The following is a 23892-nucleotide window of genomic DNA, read 5'->3' as shown; positions in this document are numbered from 1 at the left end:
CTAACAGTTGATGGTTAAATCCCTGGGGAGAATTTTCTCATCCCACCTGCCATGGGAATCGTAGCAGGCGGGGAGAGGGTCATGCAAAGGCCCGTTGACCTCAGGTAGGATTTTCTGGTCGAGGGGTGAGTGCCGCTGGAAAATCCTGCCCACTGGCTTTGAGGAGTTGGAAGGTGAGCCACTTGCAGGAGAGTACCCAACCTTTGACTTGCTTGAGTTGTGATAGCCTTTATGTCACTGATCCCATTCAGTTTTTAGTCAGTGATGACCTTTGGGATGTTGATGGTGAGATACTGTGATACTACTGCCATTCAATACCAAAGGGAAATGGCTATTGCCTCCACAAGTTAGAGATGTAATTGCCAGGCATTTGTGTACTGTGCATGTTACTTGCTTCTTTTTTAATTCATTCTAGGAACATGTCACTAGCAAAGCTAAAATTTATTGTTGATCCCTTTTTGCCCTTGAGTCTTTAGGGTTATCAGTGCAGTTTAGTTGCATGTTGACATGGAGTGCTTATTATTTGAAGAATTGTGAATGGAGCTAAGCAATGTCAATGAACTCACCCACCTCTGAAGCAGCTGAAGATGGCCGGATTTAGGACACTGCACGGAGGCATTTCTCCAGCAATGTATTGGGCCTAGATGATTGGGAAATACAACACTACAAATCATCTTCACATCATCCCAAGTCAAATGGAAAGGCTGAGACAGTGACACAAATTGTCAAAGGGATCACTAAAAGTCAAGTAGACCCAACACAGATATTTACAAGGCAATCTTAGAGTGGAGGAACATACCCACCAAAGGCATGGAAAGTAGTCCAGTCCAGCAACTAATGTCATGCTGTGCCCAAAGAACTCTTCCAATAGCTAAAAATGTTCTGAAGCCAGAAGTAGTATCAGGAATGAGTGACAAAATCAAAGTGAAATGATAGAAAGCCAAATTTTACTTTGATAAAGCTACTAACTTAATGCCAGAGTTGGAGAGCCAAGTGCAAACATTCAACTCACTCAACAAAAGTCAGCCCAACTGGTAACTTGGAACCTGTGTAAAGCATTTGCCACCTTGATAGTACACCGTGAAAGTGAACAACCAGATAAATTGTCACAACAGCAGGTATACATGCAACTGAAAAAGCTTCTCTTTCACAGCAGATAGCTGATGAGGAAGAGTTAATTTTGCCAAATGATCAAAAAATAGAAAGACCAGCAGTCCCAGAAGTCAACTGCCCCCCAACAAATACCATGGATCAGCAGTACCCTTTGCCATCGTGACAACTTTATGTGGAGGGGCAAAGTCATCCCAGAAACCAGCAGACACAGACAAACAATCATTAACAGGGGAATCAGTTTAGCTTAGTTGGCTGGACGGCTGGTTTGTGATGCAGAGTAATGGCAACAGGAGGGGTTCAATTCCTGTACTGGCTGAGGTTAAGGCCTGCTAACTCAACTTTGCTCTTTGCCTGCAGTGTGGTGATGCTCAGGCTATATCATCACCAGCCTATGATCTTCTGCGACTGTGGCATCTATTCCTTTTAACAGTTCACATATGCATCATTAAAGATTGTATGTAATGCATGCATAGAGGCAGACAAAAGTGAAAGAGGCTAGAATGAACTGCCTTCAGTTTGAGTGTGATGACTCTCTTTAAAGGCGGTGTATATGGTAACTTGCAGCTACAAATGACACTGCATGCAATGTGTTTTTTTTTCCCTTTGTATAAAAAGGGGATGTACGGAGAAATGCCTTGTGTACAGTTGCCTGTATATAGTGTAGCTTGCCAGAAAGACCTCTGATGTAAAGGATTTGAACAGAAGCCATTTCCTCACCACGTGGAACCATCCCTAATTTTACTGGTTAAAAAATAATGATTCTAGCACAGAATATCAGGATGTGGAATCAGTATGGGTGAAGCTAGGACAGAAAACAATAGTGGGAGTTGTTCATAGTTCCACAAACAGTAATTAAAGTGTTGGACAAATTATAAATCAACAGTATAAAAAGCATGCAACTCAGTACAATAATTATCAGGGACATTAATCTAAATTTAGAGTGGGCCAAACAAATCAGCAAAAAATAGTTTGGAGACAGGTCAATGGAATGCCTTTGAGAGTTTTCTAGAACAATATATCGAGAAATCAACTAGGATATGGATTAGTTTCGATCTAGTACTATGCAATGAAATAAAATTAATTAGTAATCTTACCGTTTGGAGAAGATTGATCGTAATATAACTTCTTATTGAGTTTTAGGGGTGGTAAGTTTGAAACTAAAGTCTTAGTTTTAAATAAAGTCAGTTACAAAGTATGAGGCAATGAGTTGGCTAAAGTGCACTGAGATTTTAGATTTTTTAAAAATGTAAGTGGTGAACATTCAAAGAAGTAATTTGATATCCTCAGTGAACAGACAATCCCTTGAGGAACAAAAACTTACTGGGGGAAAATTGACCAACAGTGGCTAACTAATGAAGTTAAAAAAGATACTAGATTGAAAGATAAGGCTCACAATGTTGCTAAACAGTTTATTAAACTGGGAGATTGAGGTAGGAAAATTGGAGCAAGGGGTTTAGAAATCAGCAAAGGGAGGAGACCGACAAACTAATGGAGTGGAAGAAAGTAAAAAGTAGAGTAAACTAACAAGGAATACATGGTAGGAGCTGCTATAGGTAAAAAGGAAGTTGTAGAATGTTGTAGGTTCCTCAAATCACTGGCTTCAAAGACTTCCAATGAAGGCAGTTTATTGCTAGGCTCAACAGCTACATATAGTACTTGTGCTGTGCCCTGGTGATAACTCCTGCCACGTGACCTCTTGTGTAACTGCATCATCATGGTCTCACGTGACCACACAATCTACGTTTCCCCCATTTAACTTGCACATCAGTGGCATGAGATGTTAAAATACTATATACTGATCATTGTGTAATATGCAACTCAACAAACTAGCCATGCATAACTATTTATATTTATACAGTGAAGTACGGATAAGGCTGTAGCAACTGGTGCATAGCCCATTGTGTCTCCTTTTACCCCTGCCTTTTCTGTTGTAAAGAAAGCTGAACTTAAAAAGTCAGTTCTAGGCTGAGTGGTAATAAAATCCTGGAATCTTGTATTCAGCCTGCTCAGGTGCCCTGAGCATGTGATTATACTGGCTGTTGGTGTTGTAGTATTTCTGTGACCAATATCCTCACTGGTAGCAATATGAGGTATTTCATCTGTGTTTGTCAGATGGGGGATTCGCTGCATTGCCCCCTGTAGGAGTCTGCATGCCCGTTGGTGCAGGGGGCTGGTGCCATAGCTAGGTGACTGAAGTGATGTGTTGTCTGCTGGTGCTGGTCCTGCTACTTGCAGAAAGTGATGGTGATTGCATACATAGTGGGCATCATTTGAGGCTACCAAACAGCTGTTTGGTTGTGGGGCATAGCTGAGTATTATTACCAACTGGTCATGGTTATGTGCAGTTTGAATCCTGATCGTTTGTTAAAGAGCTGAGTCTATGGGTGTCTCGATCATAGTGCATTTTGCTTTTCAGTCTGCATCGCAGAAGGATTTCATTCATATTGGTTTCAAGTTTAGGTTGTAGCAGATCTTTGGCAGTAGGAATCATGGTCCTGGTACCCCTGGAAAAAACTGACGAGGGCAGTCTCTGACATGGTAGATTTTGCAGGCCAAGGAATACAGCATAATAGTAATAGTCTGTGTGGTCCTGTGCACATTTCTCAAAAAGATGCTTGGCTGAGCGAACCACCTGTTCTGCCAAACTGTTTAACTGTGTATACAAGATGCTGCTCATGATATGCTCAAAGACCTATGTACATACAAAGTTGTGAAATTCAACCAAAATTAATTGATGAACGTTGTCTGCCATGGGTCTTTGTGGGATGCTGTGTGTGGCAAAAAGTCTCTTAAGCTTGATGATTACTGTTTACTTGTCATGTTTGATAAGATTAAACCACCCAGAATATGAATAAACGAAGACTACGTGTTGTGTACCATTCCACTCAAAGATGTTGGCTGCTGTGAGTGACCATGGGAGATCTGAGAACTCATGTAAACACAATGGTTCCTTTACTAGATGTGGCTTGCTTCTATCTGGTTGCTTCCAACCTGAGGTCCTTAGTGCAGTTCTACTGTGCAGTATATCGGGAAGGCAGAATGGATGAAAAATCACTCGCCATGCAGCATTAGTCCATCCTGTATGGTCAGTTCATTTCTGATGGCTAAGAATATGTGGAGTTAGTGAGGAAGCTCCCTTAAGGATTCTGGCCAGATCCTCATGATGATATTGTGCTGTCGGCTACATATGTTGTCTCCCTGTAAAGCCTGTTTGAATCCTGAATTTGATGAGATGACAGCATCTCTATTGCCATAATATCTATGTCTTCTTCATGCTCTATCTGATCTGTGGGAGGTAAGAAAGGACATCAACCACATACAGCTCCTTGCCATATTTGTAGACAACACTGAAGTTGTAATATTGCAACTTTACCATCATGCGTTAGAATCATGCAGATGAAGTGTGGAGCGTATTCCTTAAGATGATTCTAAGTGGCTGGTGATCTGTTTCAACAGTTGCAGGATGACCTTATAGGAAGTCATGAAATTTTTAACAGGTGAAAAGTAAAGCAAGAAGTTCATTTTCAATCTCTCCATATTGAGTCTCAATGTCAGTGAGGGCCTTGAAGCAAAGGCCATTCTGCCATTCTGGATGATGTCTGCACCAAGTCCATCCTGGGACGTGTCTGCTGATATGAGTATGGTGCTCGAATGTTAAAGTATTGTAAAACCAGTAGGGCTTTGAACACTTGTTTGAATCTGTTGCAGACAGCTTTAAAAGGCATGACATTATTTTGGATGCAACAGGGTATTCAGAAAATCATAAAATCATAGGGCAGAATCAGTACAATTTTATGAAAGTAAAATTGTGCTTGATGAATCTATTCAACGTTTCTTAGTGTGTAAGTGGCAGTGAGCCAAAGAGTGTAGTATATTTCAATATTCAAAAGGCATTTAATAAAGTGCTACAGAAGTTAGAATCATAGAATCCCTAAAGTGCAGAAGGAGGCCATTCATCCCATCAAGTCTGCATTGACCAGAATCCACCCAGGCTCCATTCCCGTGTCCCCACCTATTTACCCTGCTAATCCCTTTGACATTAAGGATCAATTTAGCATGGCCAATCAACCTAACCTGCACATCTTTGGACTGTGGGAGGAAACTGGAGCACCTGGAGGAAACCTACGCAGACACAGGGAGAATGTGCAAACTCCACACAGACAGTGACCCAATGTGATTGGGAATATAATGGGAGGAAATGCGAATTTATCCACTTTGGAAAGTGAGAACTGAGTAAATGTTAGTGTGTGGAGAGGTTTGTGCTTTGTTGCAATTTATATAAACTGTATAAACTGAGCACCCGGTGCTGATTCTTTTGGCACTTCGGTAGTTACAACCAGCCAACTGAAAAGTGAGTTGTTTGTTCCTACTCTGTTTTCTTCTCTCTTTGTGCACAGGCAAGTTCTTTTAATCATTTTGCATGACTGCGCACAGAAACTTGAAGGAGCCAATTTGTGTGTGACCTGTATGGGAACTTTTGGGTAGTTGCACAGTTTAGAGGGAACATTGTTTCCTTGTGCATGTATCACAGAAAGTTAATGTGTAGATATGCAAAACAATGAAGAGGGAAAATAGCACATTAGTCTTTACTGAAAAGGGTTCAAAGTATAAGAATCTTGGTGCAATGATACAGGACCGTTGTGAAACCACATAGAATCATAGAAATCCCAAAAGTACAGAAGGAGGCCACTTGGCTCATCAAGTCTGTTCTGACTGCAAGGCCCTATTCCTGTAATCCCTGCTAATCCCCCTGACACTAGGGTCAATTTAGTATGGCCAATCAATCTAATCCACACATCTTTGGAGTGTGGGAGGAAACTGGAGCACTTGGAGGAAACCCATGGAGGCATGGGGAGAATGTGCAAACGCCACACAGACAGTGACCCGAGGCCAGAATTGAACCAAGGTCCCTGGTGCTGTGAGGCAGCAGTGCTAACCACTGTGTCACTGTGCTGCCCCTGGAGTACTGTGTACAGCTTTGGTCTCCTTACCCAAGAAGGCTGTACTAGGATGGTACAGTGGCACAGTGGTTAGCACTGTTGCCTCACACACCAGGGACCTGGGTTCAATTCCTGGCTTGGTTACTGTTGGTGTGGAGTTTGCATGTTTTCCCTGTGTCTACATGGGTATTCTCTGGGTGCTCTGGTTTCCTCCCACAGTCCAAAGATGTGCAGGTTAAGTGAATCGGCCATTCTAAATTGTCCCTCAGTTTATCTGAACAAGCACTGGAATGTGGGGACTAGGGGATTTTTATTGCAGTGTGAAAGTAAGTCTAATCATGACTAATCTTTAAAACTTTTTACCTTATGGGTCCATTCCTATGTAGGAATGCTGTCCTCTGAGGAGAGATTGAGTGAAATAGGGATATGTTCTTTGGAGTTTATAAGAATGAGAGATGATCTAATTGAAATGTATAAGATCATTCGAGGGCTTGATAGGGTAGCTGCTGAGAGGCAATTCCCATTGCTGGAGAGTCCAAAACTAGACCTCATGGTCTCATGGACAATGTGTCAACTATTTAGGACTGTAGTGAGGAAAAATGTCTTCACAGAGGCTTTGTGAATTGTTGGAATTGTAGAAGGCTGTGTTAGCTCAGTGAAATGGATAGATCTTTACCAAAAGAACCAACAGTGACCCAAGCCAGGAATTGAACCCAGGTCCGCTGGTATGTGAGGCAACAGTGCTAACCACTGTGCCACTGTGCCATCCTAGTACACCCTTCTTAGGTAAGGAGACCAAAGGGGATCAGACAACAAAGTGAGATACTAGGTTAACTGTGATATTATTGAATGGCAGAACAGGTTCAAGGATGCATATGACCTATTGCTATTCCCAGTTCTTAGGTTTGCATGGCCTTACAGAAGAGATGTTCAAATATGGACTGGGATAGTGTATCATTGGAATAACATCTTTCAGATTTATATTCAATGGGAAATTGCAGTTTCTTCTATACAAAACTTAATATTTAGCTTAGTTTTTGAAAAATCTTCATACATTGGAAAAACAATCAAAATGCAAATGAAAAATAACCAATTGTACTTATTAATTTCACCTTTATGCCAGTTACAGAAATTAGTTGTATTGCTATAAAAACTAATGAGTTTTGCTAATAATTTTAATTTTGCAAGGAGAATTGCACAGATAGACATTAACCTAAAACTGTACCTGTAATCCCAGACATTGTAATGATCCAATTGCCCGTGGCAGCAGAGTTTATCACTCAGCATTCTTTCTCTGTTACTTCAGAAACTAGCAAGTTCGGAATAGTCCTGATAGATTAAGAGGCCTCTAATTTATACATTTTAAATGGTTACACAGACCTGGTTCATCACACATTTGTTAGTTGGTTAATATAGGCGAGTTTTAGGTTTTACACAGTTGCTTTATTCAATAAGTTACGTATGGCATGGGAGACAATCCCTTCGTTTTACAGTGCATTGTTTCATAGATAATAAAACACACAGGTCTGAATTTTGGTTAGGACCATGAAACTTTCAGAATTTGCCATCGTTACTTCACTGAAACTGACAGCAAGCGCTGATAATTTGCTGGTTTGACAACTGAATACTTTAATGTGACTGGATGTTTACCAGTTTGATGACACCAAAGTTGCTGCATATCAAGACATGGCCCCAGCCACCTCAGATTTGTACTGCCGGGCGGAAAAGGGGGAAGCACGCCTTTCTGTGAGCGGCTTTATTCATGATCAGTGGTGGGCAGCGCTATAACTTCACCGTTGACCGTAAAATCCTGGCCACGTGTTGCATCTTTGCTATGCATTAAAGCCGTGAAAATGAATTATCGCAATGTATTGTACGCATAGATGGCACTATAATTGTCACTTTGGTATGGACGTAGGGTAACATCAATGTGAAATTGGCAGTATTTGTTAGCGCCGCGTGGTAGTGAGTCACTTGCACTCATCTCGGTTTGCTAGAGCCACTTTTTTTATTACCGGAACGGCGCAATTAACATTTCAAAATGTTTAATGTAATACCTTGCACTGGCATCAATGTGCAAGGAATCGCGCACTGCTGTAGGTGAACGGGTCATTACTGATTGATCAAAGTACTGTTTCCTAAGTTACAAGGAAGTACTTATCATACACCTCCAGTTACAAGATTTTGGAATAAATCTACAATGTTGTAATTTTGAGACACGAATGTTGAAGTTAATTCATTTATGAGACTCCCGTCAGGGACCCCAATAAACTAACGCAGCTTATACCGGTCATAACAACAACTTGCATTGAACATAGTACCTTGAAGCAAAACGCTCCAAATGAGGTTATCGAGAATTTGATATGAGGCAAATAAAGAAACATCAAAACCAGGTGACAGAAACGAAATCGAGATGATAGGCTTGGAGGAGAGTTTTAAAATAAGTGAATAGGCAGGGGTAGTTTAGAGAGAGAATTGAATAGCTGGGGTTCCAGGCTGTTAAAGGCATGGCAAGTACAGTTCTTATAATGCCAACATGCTGTGTTCCAAAACGGTCACAATTATTTTTCCATATTCTTCATCAACTGTTCCTGACAGTGCGGACAGAAGTAATAAATAGGGATGAAGAAACAGCCTTTTGGAACAAAAGTATACCATTATTGAAATCCAGTAGAATATAGTTCATATTCTTCCTCTCAGAAAAAGATGGATAAGATTCAGGAGAATTCCACACACTTTAGAGACCTTTAGTTCATAATCTATCCTCTTGCACATCACTGTGAGATACTTCGTCTTTAGAGTTAATTTTCTTTTTGACATAAGAGATTATTATTTTAGTGGCTGCATTTAAGCCTTCGCCCGTCTTGGCACAGCAAGGCTGGACATACCAGTCTCGATCCCAGCAGCATCTCTTCATGTGCAAACGTTTGGTGATTTCCTCTGCTGACATGGCATCGGTCAGATCTTGTTTGTTTGCCAACACCACCACGGGAATCCCTTTCAAACACTCATTTTTCAGCATCCGTTCAAGTTCTCTCCTCGAATCTTCCATCCTGTCCTTATCGGCGCTGTCCACCACGAAAACAAGCCCATCGGTGTCCTGAAAATAATAGGGCCAGAACTGTCGCATCTTGTGCTGTCCCCCAACGTCCCAAACTGTGAGGGCAAAGCTCTTGTCGCGCTCCAGCATTTCCACGTTGAAGCCGACGGTGGAGGCGGTGAGAAATTCAGCGTGGCCGAATTTGAGCTGGTACAACAAAGTGGATTTACCTGCGGCATCCAGGCCCAGCATTAATATGCGAGCTTGTTTCGTCTTAGTTCCCTTCGAGGTCAGCAAACCCATTCGGACTCAACACTGCACCTCTTTGCTGCAACTGCTCTGCCGCTGCCAATTTATTACCAGTTAGTGGGCGTGCTCTGTGAATACTTCCGTGCCTCCGCCACAGACCTGTGAAGCACATTGGTACATAGTAAGCACCTGCAGCAATTTTTACAGCGCCTCCTTGTCAAACACTGTAAGAGATAAAACGTTGTTTGCTATGGGCGGTTGAGACTGATACACCTGAGCAGAGGGCTATAGCTGCGGCAGTGTGTGTGCAAATGTGTGACATGAGGGGAAAATATCCACAGGCAAAGAAGGATCCGCCTTTCGGAGAGTTAAATATTTTTCAGGTTTGGTAGCAAGTTCGGAATTCATAGACATCTATGAATTTATTATAAACGCAAAATACTGCGGAATCTGAAACACGAACAGAAAATGCTGGAAAATCTCAACAGGTCCGACAGCATCTGTGGAGAGAGAGAATAGAGTAAGAAGTCTCACAACACCTGGTTAAGTCCAACAGGTTTATTTCATAGTAAACGCCACAAGCTTTTAGAACGCTTTTCCTTCGTGAGGTGAATGGAGAGTTCTGAAGAGAAACAGGGCATATAAAGGCACGCACAGTTTACAAATTACTGGTTAGGTCAGATTCTGAGCACTGCCCCTTCCGGAGGTGCTCCGAAAGCTAGTGGCTTGTGCTACCAAATAAACATGTTGGATTTTAACCTGGTGTTGTGAGACTTCTTACTGAGAGAGAGTAAGCCAGCGTTTTGAGTCTAGATGACCCTTAGTCAGAGTTCTATTCTCTCTCTACAGTTGCTGTCAGACCTGCTGAGATTTTCCAGCATTTTTCTGATGTATGAATTGATTCTCAGAAATGTACTGCAATAAGTACACTGAAATAATTATGTCTGATCCTCTTTCAAACACTAAGGCATACAACAAATATTCTCCATATCTCCTCCTGAAAGTTCAGCATCTGGCACCTTAACTCTTTCTGTTTGCAATTAATTGATAATTCAATTAAAGCATCTCCACAGAGTTCCTTTAAAAAATAAATATTCACATTTCCTAATCTAGGTTTTAAATCCCATTAAACCTTTGCGAGCAGCATTTTGAAATTCTATGTTGATTTTGTTGATTTTCTTTTTTTTTAATGAAAAATATACAATCTTTGGATTGAAACCCAATGCTGATTTCTTTTGATATCATTTAACAATTCCCTTCTTAATCTTCTGCCAATATTTCACCCTCTGACCGAAAGAGGGTTGAATCAAGTCACGTGGTGATCCAGGGTATAATAAATATTTTGCTCCCAGGGAGGACTCATCAAAAACTGCACCCAGATACAAATAAAAATCCAAGAATTTCAGAGAAAGAGAAGTCAAGCTCCCAACTGTAATACAGTTCTCACTTAGAAAGACAATGGGGAGAGTTGCACGGTGAATCTAGATCAAGGGGTCTAAATGTAAGCTTAAATTTATTTATTAGTGTCACAAGTAGGCTTACATTAACTTCATTACAGTGAAAATGCCCTAGTCGCCACATTCCAGCGCCTGCTTGGGTACACTGAGGTAGAATTTAGCATGGCCAATCCACCTAACCAGCAATTATTTTAGACTGTGGGAGGAAACCAGAGCACGCAAAGACACCTGAGACAGGAATCGAATCCGGGTCCCTGGCACTGTGAGGCAGCAGTGCTAACCACTGTGCCAGTGTGCAGTCACTTTAAGATAAAAAATTAATTTAGAAGCAATTTCTTTGCACAGACTAGTGAGAATGTAGAAACTGACCGCTGGTGGAATGGTTAAATAGAAAGCATTGATGCATTTAATGGGAAGCCCTATTGCACCCATAAAAATGAAGAAAATAGAGGGTACAGCCAGAAATGAAGAGGCATAGGACAGAATTTTAAACCTCTTTATGCCTATTTTGTGGAGGGAAAATGTCATAAAATTGGATGTAAAGCGGCTAGTGTAAATGACAACAGTTTTTGTGCCTGTTGCAATTTTACAACACCTGGATTTCTGGCATGGTCAGCCTCTCACCGGAAATGTGTTTAGCGATTCCAGCGCTCAGTCATCTGGGCTGACTAGCCTTTATGGTCTCATCGGGGGAGATTCTCTCTGGTGTGGAAAACACAAGTCCCTGTGAACAGTGAAGTCATGTTGGCCTTGTTGATGGAACCGGAGATCATTGAGACTCCCAGGGACACCGAAAGCAAGGTGGGGGTGCCCCTTGGGTAGTGCAGACTGGCAGTGCCACCATGGAACCTAGGCAATGCCAGTCTGGCACCTGGACAATGCTCATTGAGAATCTGGACAATGCCCACCAGGAAGTGCCAGGGTGCAGGGCCAATGGGGCTGTGCCAGGGAATGGGGCCAATGGGGGCATGACAATGGGGGGAAGGGGCCCACTGCCACTCTGCCTGCGATCAGTGGATGAGGGAGGGAGAGGCAGCCCGCTGACAATCTGCATGTGATTGGTGGGGGAGGGAATGGGGTCATGCTTGGTCTGTCTGGTAAGGGCTGCATCTCGAGCTGTGGGTCCCTGAGATTGCGGGGAGGGGGAGTTAGTTGAGTCTGCCTTCAGTAGCAGGGGCCTAACAGCTCTCTCTCTCTCTGTCTGCTACTGTTAATATGCGTGTGCAACATCAGAGGTTTGCACATGCGTAATACCTCCCTCTACACATTGGCCGGCAAGCTAGGCCTGTCCACATTCTCACTGGCTAGAAACTGACTAGCCCATCTTCTTAGAGACAGAGTGCATAAGATTACTGTGCAAATGCCTGTTCTTTCGGACATCCTATTAGTTGCCTAAAATCAACAACAGTTTTTTCAGCAACATGCAGCATTACTATCAACCTAGCAATCAAAATGCAAATGAATGGTAGTAAGGCAAGACAAGGCTACACAAAAAAGTTTGTCCTTTTATTTTAAGAAGCTTGAACAATATCTGTGTCTTCTGCCTTTGCGTTCTGTGGGCTGAGGGTGGGTCGGAAGGGGTGGGGCAGAAATGAAGACAGGCACAGAGTCCCTCTAACTGTAAATCCACCTCTAAAATCGCCTGTGAAAATCCACCCTCCCCCAAATCCGTCCCTAAAATCCTCTGTGAAAATCTCCCCCCACACTCCCCCACCACCCCTGGTGGGATTTTAGGTGGGGACAGGAGTGTGAAATTGCAAAGATGGGATTCCCTTTGGATTCCCACCTGCCTTGATTACACAGTTTTATACTGAGACGGTCAAGGCCTCAGATGGCAAGCCAACCCTTGCCCCAATTGAGGCAGTTAAGTGGCCAATTAAGGACCATTTCCAGCCCAGCCTCAATTGTCAGGCTGGCAAGGAGATTGAACTTCAGTGGGGGAAGCCCAATAACGAACACAATTATGTCTCAGGCAGGACTGGTGGATTGGGGGGGTGGGGGGGGTGAGGGGGGAGGGTGGGGGGGTGGTGGGATTGTCTCCATCAGAAGCCCTTGAGCTGTGTCCCCCCACCCTCCCCACTTAATAGTTGGTGTCCTCTGGACCTCTCTCCTCTCCCCCTCCTCAGCTGCCTCTTCCCCATGGTTCCCAATCATCCCGTCACACTCATCAGTCCTTCGCTATCCTCCCTGCCCTGTCTGCACCAATGGGGACGAATTGTAGACAATCGAGAACTTCAAGTTTTTAAGTGTCCAGGTCACCAACAACCTGTCCTGGTTCCCCCCATACTGACACTATAGTTAAAAAAGCCCAGCAATACCTCTACTCAGAAGACTAAGGAAATTTGACGTGTCAGCGATGATTCTCACCAATTTTTACAGATGCACTATAGACAGCATTTTTTCTGGTTATAACATAGCTTGATATGGTTTCTGCTCTGCCCAAGACCGCAAGAAACTACAAAAGGTTGTGAATGTAGCCCAATCCATCACACAAACCAGCCTCCCATCCATTGACTCTGTCTACACTTCCCACTGCCTCGGCAAAGCAGCTAGCATAATTAAAGACCCCATGCACCTTGGACATTCTCTCTTCCACCTTCTTCCGTCAGGAAAAAGATACAAAAGTCTGAGGTTGTGTACCAACTGACTCAAGAACAGCTTCTTCCCTGCTGCCATTAGACTTTTGAATGGGCCTACCTTGCATTAAGTTGATCTTTCTTTACACCCTAGCTGTGACTGTAACACTACATTCCGTACTGTCTCGTTTCTTTATCTATGAAAGGTGGCTTTGCATAGCGCGCAAGAAACAACACTTTTCATTGTATGCTAATACATGTGACAATAATAAATCAAATCAAAAAATCATTTCTACTTCGTCCTCATTGATGTAGACAGGGGCATGTTCTCCACTACGCTTCCTGAAGTCGATGACAATCTCCTTTGTTTTGTTGACATTGAAGGAGAGATTATTGTTGTCGCACTAGTTCACCACATTCTGTATCTCATCATTGTTTGAGATCTGACCCACTATGGTGGTGTCGTTAGCACACTTGAAAATTGAGTTGGAGGGGAATTTGGCCACACAGTCATAGGTGCATAAGGAGTATAGTAGAAGGCTGAGAACACAGCCTTGTGCAGCACTGGTGTAGGGGATGATCATGGAGATGGTGTTGTTGCATATCCTTACTGATGGTGGTGGATAGAGGAGAGCCGGTGGATGTGGTCTTTCTAGATTTTCAGAAGGCGTTTGACAAAGTGCCTCACAAGAGGTTATTGCAGAAGGTCGAGGGACATGGAGTTGGGGGTAGGGTGTTAGCGTGGATAGAGGATTGGTTGTCAAATAGCAGGCAGAGAGTGGGGGTCAACGGGTGCTATTCGGATTGGCGGATGGTAACTAGTGGAGTGCCCCAGGGGTCGGTGCTGGGGCCTCAGCTTTTTACCATTTATATAGATGATCTGGAGGAGGGAACCGAGTGTAGATTGTCGAAATTTGCTGATGACACCAAGATTGGGGGAACGGCAAATTGTGCGGAGGGTGTGGAGAGTCTGCAGAAGGATCTAGATAGGCTGGGCGAATGGGCCAGGAAATGGCAAATGGAATTTAATGTTGGCAAGTGTGAGGTGGTCCACTTTGGTAGGAAGAATGGTAGGAAGGACTATTACTTACGGGGCGAAAAACTGCGGCAGGCGACGGTGCAGAGGGACCTCGGGGTCCTTGTGCATGAGTCGCAAAAACCCAGCTTGCAGGTGCAGCAGGTGGTCAGGAAGGCGAATGGGATGCTGGCCTTCATAGCGAAGGGGATTGAATATAAAAGTAGGGAGGTCTTGCTGCAGCTGTATAGGGCATTGGTGAGGCCGCAACTGGAGTACTGTGTGCATTTTTGGGCGCCGCACCTGCGCAAAGATATTTTGGCCTTGGAGGGAGTGCAGAGGAGGTTTACTAGGCTGATACCGGAGTTGAGGGGGTTGAGCTATGAGGAGAGGCTGAATAAACTGGGCTTGTACTCGTTAGAGTTTAGAAGAATGAGAGGAGATCTCATTGAGACGTATAAGATGATGAATGGGATGGATAGGATAGAGGTGGAAAGACTCTTCCCGCTCAAAAAAGACAATAGGACTAGGGGGCACAGCCTCAAGATAAAAGGGGGGCGGTTTAGAACGGAGTTGAGGAGGAACTTCTTCACTCAAAGGGTGGTGAATCTCTGGAATTGTCTGCCCGTTGAAGTGGTGGAGGCTGCCTCGCTAAATATTTTTAAGACGCGGGTTGATGGGTTTTTGATAGGAGAGGGGATTAAGGGTTATGGGGAGAGGGCGGGAAAGTGGAACTGAGCAGCGACAGATCAGCCATGATCTTATTGAATGGCGGGGCAGGCTTGAAGGGCTGGATGGCCTACTCCTGCTCCTATTTCTTATGTTCTTATGTTCTTATGTTCTTATGTGGTGTGTGAGTTAGGAAGTTCAGGGTCTCGTCGCAGAGGAAGGAGCCGAACCCCAGGCCATGGAGTTTGGAGACGAGTTTTGTAGGAATAATGGTGTTGAAGGCTGAGCTGCAGTCAATAAATAGGAGGATGATATAGGTGTCTTTGTTATCTAGGTGTTCCAGGGTTGACTGCAGGGCCTGGGAGATGCTGTCTGCAGTGGACCTTTTGCGGCAGTAAGCGAACTATAGTGGATCCAGGTAGTCCGGGAGACTGGAATTGGTTAGTGCCATAATAAGCCTTTCAAAACACTTCATAATGATATCTAATTTCTTCTCGAAATTAGACAATGTTTTGGTTTCGAGTACTTTCTGTAGTAATGAATTTCACATATTCACCACCTCTGGGTGAAGAAATTTCTCCTCACCTCCATTCTAAAATGTTTACCTCCCATCCTCAAACTATAACCCCTAGTTCTGGACTCCCCCGCCATCTACCCTGTCCATTCCTGTTAACATTTTATAAGTTTTCTATGAGATCCCCTCTCATTTTTCTAAACTCCAGTGAATATAATCCTAATTGATTTAGTCTCTCCTCATAGGACACACCTGCCATCCCAGGATAAACCTTCGCTCCCTCTACTCGCTCTGTAGCAAGGACAAGGGTGCCTAACAGCTGTTTGATGTGAGCACCCCATCTACTTAAAGTTGCCAGCTTCCAGCTCAGCAGCCAGCATACTTCTGGAGAAGATTGGGGATGGGAGGTTACAACCTCAAATTCACCTCCCACCCCCACTCAAATTACTAGTAACTTCTATTAGTTATAAAGTGCTAGCTCTAGACAGGACACAGCCCAAAGTACTGCGCTTTATGAACAGTTCAATAAGAATCTTTGTCAGATATGGTGGATCAATGAGGATTGATACTTATCTCATCCTTTATTACCAATTTGGCAAAGACTTACAGCACATGACAGTTTCAGTGCAATTCTATTTGTTCTCTGTTTCACATGCACCACCTGGTACCAATGGAAAACAATAATTAAATAAACAGAACTCCTGAATGCAGCATACTTCAATGAACTTTGAACGTTTACTACAGGAAGAGCCATTGTTAAATCTCAGACTCAGTAAACAGAGCTACTGCATAATATTCTAATGCAAACTTTGGAAAATGCAGGCTTTGTCAGAGGAATTATACTTTATAAAGCATTACTAAGATAGTTGTAATATACTTTAAAAGCAAATACATTGAAAAAAATCAGCAGTGTTAAATAAAATATGGCTTCAAAGCAGATTTGAAAGTACCACAGATATATATGATTAACACTTGTTTTACTGGTGCCCTTATCCTTCATAATTTCCCACCCATTTTACTCATGCCTTCACTCATTGGTCACTTTTGCAAATTAAAAATATTATCACATATTAATCTATGAATTTTTGGAGTATGGACTTTGGAACATCAGACTCGATAAATCTAACTAAGGTAACACCAGGACAAGAGAACAGACACATTTTGTTATGTTTTCAAGGACAACTTCAAAGAAATCGAAGGAATGTTATTTGTTCATTGACTTCTTATTTTTTCATTCGTTGTTTCAATAATTATTGACTAGTCATGTTTAATAGGACATGTTTAACCTAGGCTTGCATCTGCCATTGGAACTATAAGTACAGTCTCAACATGAAAAGCATGAGTGGAAGTACTGACAGCCTGAGAAAAATCAATGTGCCCTCCCATCCCCAATCCCCTCCAGAATCACTGTAACCTCCCATCCCCAATCTCCTCCAGAATCACTGTGACCTCCCATCCCCAATCTCCTCCAGAATCTCTGTGACCTCCCATCCCCAATCTCCTCCAGAATCACTGTGCCTTCCCATCCCCAATCCCCTCCAGAATCACTGTGACCTCCCATCCCCAATCTCCTCCAGAATCACTGTGACCTCCCATCCCCAATCCCCTCCAGAATCACTGTGACCTCCTATCCTCAATCTCCTCCAGAATCACTGTGACCTCCCATCCCCAATCTCCTCCAGAATCACTGTGACCTCCCATCCCCAATCTCCTCCAGAATCACTGTGACCTCCCATCCCCAATCTCCTCCAGAATCACTGTGACCTCCCATCCCCAATCTCCTCCAGAATCACTGTGACCTCCCATCCCCAATCCCCTCCAGAATCACTGTGACCTCCTATCCTCAATCTCCTCCAGAATCACTGTGACCTCCTATCCTCAATCTCCTCCAGAATCACTGTGACCTCCCATCGTCAATCTCCTCCAGAATCACTGTGACCTCCTAAACTCAATCTCCTCCAGAATCACTGTGACCTCCTAAACTCAATCTCCTCCAGAATCACTGTGACCTCCCATCGTCAATCTCCTCCAGAATCACTGTGACCTCCTATCCTCAATCTCCTCCAGAATCACTGTGACCTCCCATCGTCAATCTCCTCCAGAATCCCTGTGACCTCCCATCGTCAATCTCCTCCAGAATCACTGTGACCTCCTAAACTCAATCTCCTCCAGAATCACTGTGACCTCCCATCGTCAATCTCCTCCAGAATCACTGTGACCTCCTATCCTCAATCTCCTCCAGAATCACTGTGACCTCCCATCGTCAATCTGCTCCAGAATCACTGTGACCTCCTATCCTCAATCTCCTCCAGAATCACTGTGACCTCCCATTGTCAATCTCCTCCAGAATCACTGTGACCTCCCATCGTCAATCTCCTCCAGAATCACTGTGACCTCCCATCGTCAATCTGCTCCAGAATCACTGTGACCTCCTATCTCCAATCTGCTCAGAATCACCGTGACGTTATCTTCCTTCTCCAAAATTTAAAGGCTTCACCAGCAGCTTGTTGAAGAATATGATGTTAAACAAAATAAATCTTTAGCAGTTTATATTGACTTGAATTGAATCTTTGACATTTATGGGGGTGGAAATGGTCAGTGGCATTAGCACAAGACAAGTTGATAGCCAATCAAAAGAAGATCTGGCAGGTTATGAGACAGATTGGCAAGTTGCAATCCAGCTCATTATATGCTATTGCTGATGAGAAAATTAACTTATAGCACATCAAACGTATGTTTCCCTTTGATTGTTGCAATGCAAATAGAGAACTACACATAATGTCCGTACAGTTTTGACAGGTGATGCAAGTACCATTGCTAGATTTTTCCCTGATTAATGATGGTAAGATTGCCCTGTTCGGATGCAAGAAAATTGATTTATTTCACTTTTTATCCACTATCTCACTTATTCCATAAACCATTTTACCAAAGTCTTCCACCCCCTTAGCTCCTTTTCAGCAGGCTGTTGAAACCACTAGAGTGAAAACCTCGGTTAAGCTGCAGTTTCCAATGTCAAAACCACAAACAAGCACCGCCTGCATTCAGGTACTGGGCACTTGGCCACGTGTGATCTTACTGGAGAAGTATTGAGTTCCAATAACTGGTGATCAGGAACAGATATCAGTAGATGTTCATTCACAGTCACTGAGCAGTTTAAGTTGGGACAATCGATAGTACTGAGGTGTAACATGTAGGAGAACAGCCACAAGGTATACACTAATTACACACATAAAATTGAACAGGATTAACAATACATGACCACTTACAATGTCCGATTGGGCTTTTGCACATTCTTCCCTACGTGAGAGGAACTGTACAAGGTGAGCTGATACTGCATTGTCAGTGATTCATCATCCCTACTTCTTTGCAGACATCATGGATATGATCAGCGCAACATGTGGGCCGAAGGGCCTGTTTGTGCTGTAGTTTTTCTATGTTCTATCTACACCCAGCAACTCTACCAAGGGTTGGAGACCAACCAGGTACAGGGTGAAGGAATTCCTAAACTAGCCATCAACGTATGCAGACATTGGAGAAGGAAGTATCCAGATGTGTGCCGTGCAATGTCACAGACATACCAGGGCAATTGGCGGAGGACTTTAGGAGCTAGGCCATGCTGGGATCCAGCTTGATGATGTACCTCTCGAGTTGTGGCAACACACCAACTGTTGCAGCTACAGTGAGACATATGGGCACATTTGGCTGGGCTGCCAGAGGCCATCTGTATCCGTGCATAGACAATACAGGAGCCCATTCAGACCATGGGTGCTGCCATGTCTCAGGCATGTGCACAATGACTTCATCCAGGAGCGATTGGAGACCCTAATGGAGCACAGATTTAGTAGTCCAATCAATGGATGCTGGAGGTGTGCACAGATCAGCCATTGTCCTGTCCGTGAGCTCTATGCAGTGGTGGCAAGGTTAGAAGGGGAATGAGTAGCTGAAGTTTCTGGCAGGTCCTAGTATGTTGCAGGTCAAAAGGGCATGCTAGGGGTGGCCAGCAGCTCCTCAGCTCTTCTGTTAATGTCAGCAGTTCCTAGAGTAGCTGTGATGATAGAGGCCTCAGGGAGCTAAAGGGCAGCCACCAAGATCATCTCAAGTTTGAGGAAAGCAAGGTAAGCAGCCTGCCTCTTCCTCAGCTGAAAATGCACGGAGAGAAACTCTTGAGAGCATGTGTAAAAATGTTAAGAAGAGCATCTAGCTGCAATTGGGATCCACAGATAAAGACAGAATGTAGATGTTAAGCTTGATATTTGTTGTGCCACCTAATAAAGCATTATTATACTGTTCCAATGTGTGATATACACTTGGGCGCTGGGCTACGGAGTATCATAAAAGGGAAGCCACAGCAGGACTAAATGAAGGTAAGGGTTTAGTAATAAATGCCATATGAAATGTCTATGTATAAGCACGTCCTGAAAGTCCCTGGGTATCTCATTGCACCTTTCCTGTACAAAGAACAACACAGCACGGGAAACAGGCCCTCTGGCCCAATGAACCGAAGTCTCTTGTCTTCCAGTGTTCATCCCTGAAATTGCAGATCCCCGACCAGAGATATTTGAATCATTGGCAGCCATAGGTGAGGTGCCTGAAGATTGGAGGATGGCAAATGTTGTGCCTTCGTTTAAGAATGGCTGCAGGGAAACGTCTGGGAACTACAGGCCGGTAAGCCTAACGTCATTGTGGGTAAGTTGTTAGAAGGTATTTGGAGAGACAGGATCTATAGACATTTGAAGAGGCAAGGATTGATCAGGGATAGTCAACATTGCTTTGTGAATAGAAAATCATGACTCACAAAATTGATTAAGTTTTTTGAAGGAGTAACTAAGAAGGTAGATGAAGGCAATGGTATGGGTTGCATAGGGTTAAGTCTCATGGGATGCAGGGTGAGAAAGCCAAATGGATACAAAATTGGCTTGATTACAGAAGACAGAGGGTGGTTGTAGAGGGTTGTTTTTCAAACTGGAGGCCTGTGACCAGTGGTGTGCTTCAGGGATTGGTGCTGAGTCCATGTTATTTGTCATTGATATTAATGATTTGGATGAGAATATAGGAGGCATAGTTAGTAACTTTGCAGGTGACACCAAGATTGGTGGCATAGTGGACAGTGAAGAAGGTTATCCAGGATTACAATGGGATCTTGATCAATTGGGCTAGCGGGCTGATGAATGGCAGATGGAGTTTAATTTAAATAAATGCAAGTTGATGCAGTTTGGTAGATTGAACCAGACAGGATTTAATCAGTTGACCCAAACAGGCACTGGACTGTGGTGACTAGGGGAATTTTACAGTAACTTCATTGCAGCGTTAATGTAAGCCTTACTTGTGACTAAGAAATAAACTTAACTTTAATGGAGGGGCATTAAGGAGGTTATAGAACAAGAAGATCTAGGGGTACAGGTTTATAGCTCCTTGAAAGTGGAATCACAGGTGGACAGAATGGTGAAGAAGGCGTTCGGTATGCTTGGTTTCATTGGTCAGAACTTTGAATGCAGGAGTTGGGAAGTCTTGTTGAAGTAGTACAGGACATTAGAAAGGCCACACCTGGAATATTGTGTGTAGACCTGTTCACCTGGTTACACAAAGTATACTATTAAACTAGAAAGAGTGCAGAAAAGATTTACTAGGATGCTACTGGGACTTGATGGTTTGAGTTATAAGGAGAGGCTGGATAGACTGGGACTTTTTTCCTGGAGTGAAGGAGACTTAGGGGTGATGAATGGCAGATGGAGGCCTATAAAACAATGTGATCAACTAGATAGTCAACACCTTTTCCCAAATGTAGGGGAGTCTAAAACTAGATGGCATAGGTTTAAGGTGAAAGGGGACATAGAGGGTGATGAGTATCTGGAACAAGCTGCCAGAGATAGTAGTAGGGCAGGTAAAATTTTGTCTTTCAAAAAGCATTTAGACAGTTACATGGGTAAGATATGGGCCATTGGGACTAGCTTATTGGCTAAAAAAAGAGCGCATGGACAAGTTGGGTTGAAGGGTCTGTTTCCATGCTGTAAACTTCTATGACTCTATGACTGTTAGAGACCAGAAAGTCCAAGATATATAATGAAGTTAGACTAGACACCCAACTATTTTTGATTTTGTCATGAGTGTGACAATAAGGTCTTTCACTCCTAGTATGATTCTATTGACCCACAAGGAAGCTTTTATCAAAACAAACTTTCTTTAACAATACTGATTAGCTATAACAAAAAGAATTAGCATAACTTTCACCGATTAAAATACTTAACATGACGAGAAATAATTCTTAACTGCTAGCCAATCTTTGTTAGTTCCAATAGAACCATCATTCCTCATAGACGTAAACTCCTTTTCAAAATCAGTTAGCAAACAATAGCTTATGTACTGGTATGTGTGCTGCTAGACCTCAAACCTTTCGAACACCTCTGGAGACAGATAACTAATTTCTAACAAGGGCCCAAACTTTAATCTCCAAAGAGAGAGAGAAAGAAAGGGAGAGAAAGACAGAAGAGCTGCTGCTCCTTGCAAATCCAAATGTCTGCTTTTTGCCTCTGTGTGCCTGGCTTCTCCCATTAGCACATAATGTGCTGTTATCAATCAATCTAATTAAAACTTCTGAAACCCCAGGGGACAACCCAAAAAATAACAAGACTGCATTAACTCAAATTAAAACTAGGAGCAATTATTCTGCATTCTCAGCAGACAGGCTGCCTGAAGCAGACAAAGCAGCACCGTTTAAACAGAGATGAATCTTAACATCTCCTTCACAAGAAACATGATAAAAATGCATTACTTATAGTTTCAGTATCATCAAACCTCCCCCTTAAGAAAAGTGAACCATCGATATGCAGAGATGGCTCCATTCTTCAAAACGTTTAGTTTCATATTATTTCTATCATACTACACATTTTATTAAATTGAAACACGCAAAAATAATAGTAGTGTGGTCCAATTCAGTTCTTTCTTTCCACCATCGAACATTGCTTCTCCTTTCGTCAAAGTTGTGATAAAGCATTGGCAATTAGGTTCTCTCTTCCTTCTTTCCTTGGCATGCTGCTTCCTATTTCTTTTCAAAACCTCCTTCAGTTCTTGATCATGTTTTTATTCCAAGTCCGAGCTCAATTTCCGTTCTCATGATTGTAACTTTGTTCTGGCAATGTCCTCAGAAAGCTAGGCAGGATCTGGAGGGTAAAACATTGGATGCAAACAGGAACAAACCACTTTTTATTTTCCTCCACTGAGTTCAAACAATTCTTTTGATTTTTGGGTTCCTGAAACATCAGAACGAAATAACCATTTTCCAGAAGATTGAGCCATTCACAGACTTTGTCAAAGAGAACCCATCCCTATGCACCTTTGTCAACTTCACATGTGTGTGCAAGGCCATCCAGAAAGGCCACTTTATCTCTGTCCCCTTTTTTGTTAACTGCTCTTAATTTCTTCATCATGTAGTCCAACTGCACCTTCTGTTGCAAAATGGTCCGCTGAACATTCTTTCCGGAGTGTCTAATCATATATCTTTCTGTTCTAAGGGGATTTATCAATTCCTTTGTGCTGGATCTTTATCATTCTTTATTTTCTATTCTTTGGCAAAGATATATACTAGATTAGATTCTTTGGTGTTAGCTTTTGTTGTAATTATGGTTTTAGGAATAATTGTGGCAGTTACATTGTTGTGAATCATAATTTACTCGAACATCACCGATGAATAGTACCGTTTCTCTATGTATACAAGTCTGTGCAAGCTGTATAAATTCATTATTCCAGCAGTTCATTTGGAATGACGGTAGCATTTTATCAAACAATCTCACTTCATGTCATCCTTTTCCTTTGTCTACAGTGGTCAAATACTTCTGCTCCTCAATCTTCTTCTTGAGATCGCATGTGACTGCTGAATCATTTGTATTTTTCTTCTCATAAATGATGAGCTGTTATTATTAGTCTTGCAGTTTATGCTGAGGCAATTTCAGCAACTCAGGAACAGGTTCCAAATCAGTCAACTTTTCTTGCATCTATCTCTGTACCTGCTCACATTCCTTATTCACATTATTGTCCAGCAACTGGTCCTCCTTCTCCACCTTCACCGTTTTATATTGCATTCATCTGCCTCCATTCATGTCTTCGTTATCTGAGACATGTAATTATCCATCTGCCCTTCATAGTGTTTGTGCTCAAGACTTCTGGCTGCCGCATCTCAAACTGAGGAAATGTCAGCTTCTCCTTCAGATCCTGTGCCAACTTGAGTGAGTTAAGTCTATATTGATATTGCTCATTTGGAACATATTTTTTACATCTACCTCTTGTGCAATTATTTTAGTTCTTCCCAGTTTATTCCCACGTATC

The 23892-nt window shown here is 42.8% G+C and overlaps 1 protein-coding gene across 1 annotated transcript in view; it reads right to left on the bottom strand.

Moving 5' to 3' along the window:
• Positions 1-7319: 7319 nt before the first annotated feature.
• Positions 7320-23892, bottom strand: part of LOC145341444 (ADP-ribosylation factor-like protein 14) — a 54807-nt gene continuing 38234 nt past the window's right edge. The window contains exon 2 of the mRNA XM_080186397.1: positions 7320-9501. Coding sequence (XP_080042523.1) covers positions 8806-9396 — 591 coding nt within the window. The 5' untranslated portion in view covers positions 9397-9501 and the 3' untranslated portion in view covers positions 7320-8805. The remainder of the gene's footprint in view (positions 9502-23892) is intronic.

This window comes from Carcharhinus amblyrhynchos, chromosome 3 (assembly GCF_965287045.1).
Source record: "Carcharhinus amblyrhynchos chromosome 3, sCarAmb.v2.hapA, whole genome shotgun sequence".
Classification (NCBI taxonomy): domain Eukaryota; kingdom Metazoa; phylum Chordata; class Chondrichthyes; order Carcharhiniformes; family Carcharhinidae; genus Carcharhinus; species Carcharhinus amblyrhynchos.
This window is presented reverse-complemented; position numbering and strand designations above follow the sequence as displayed.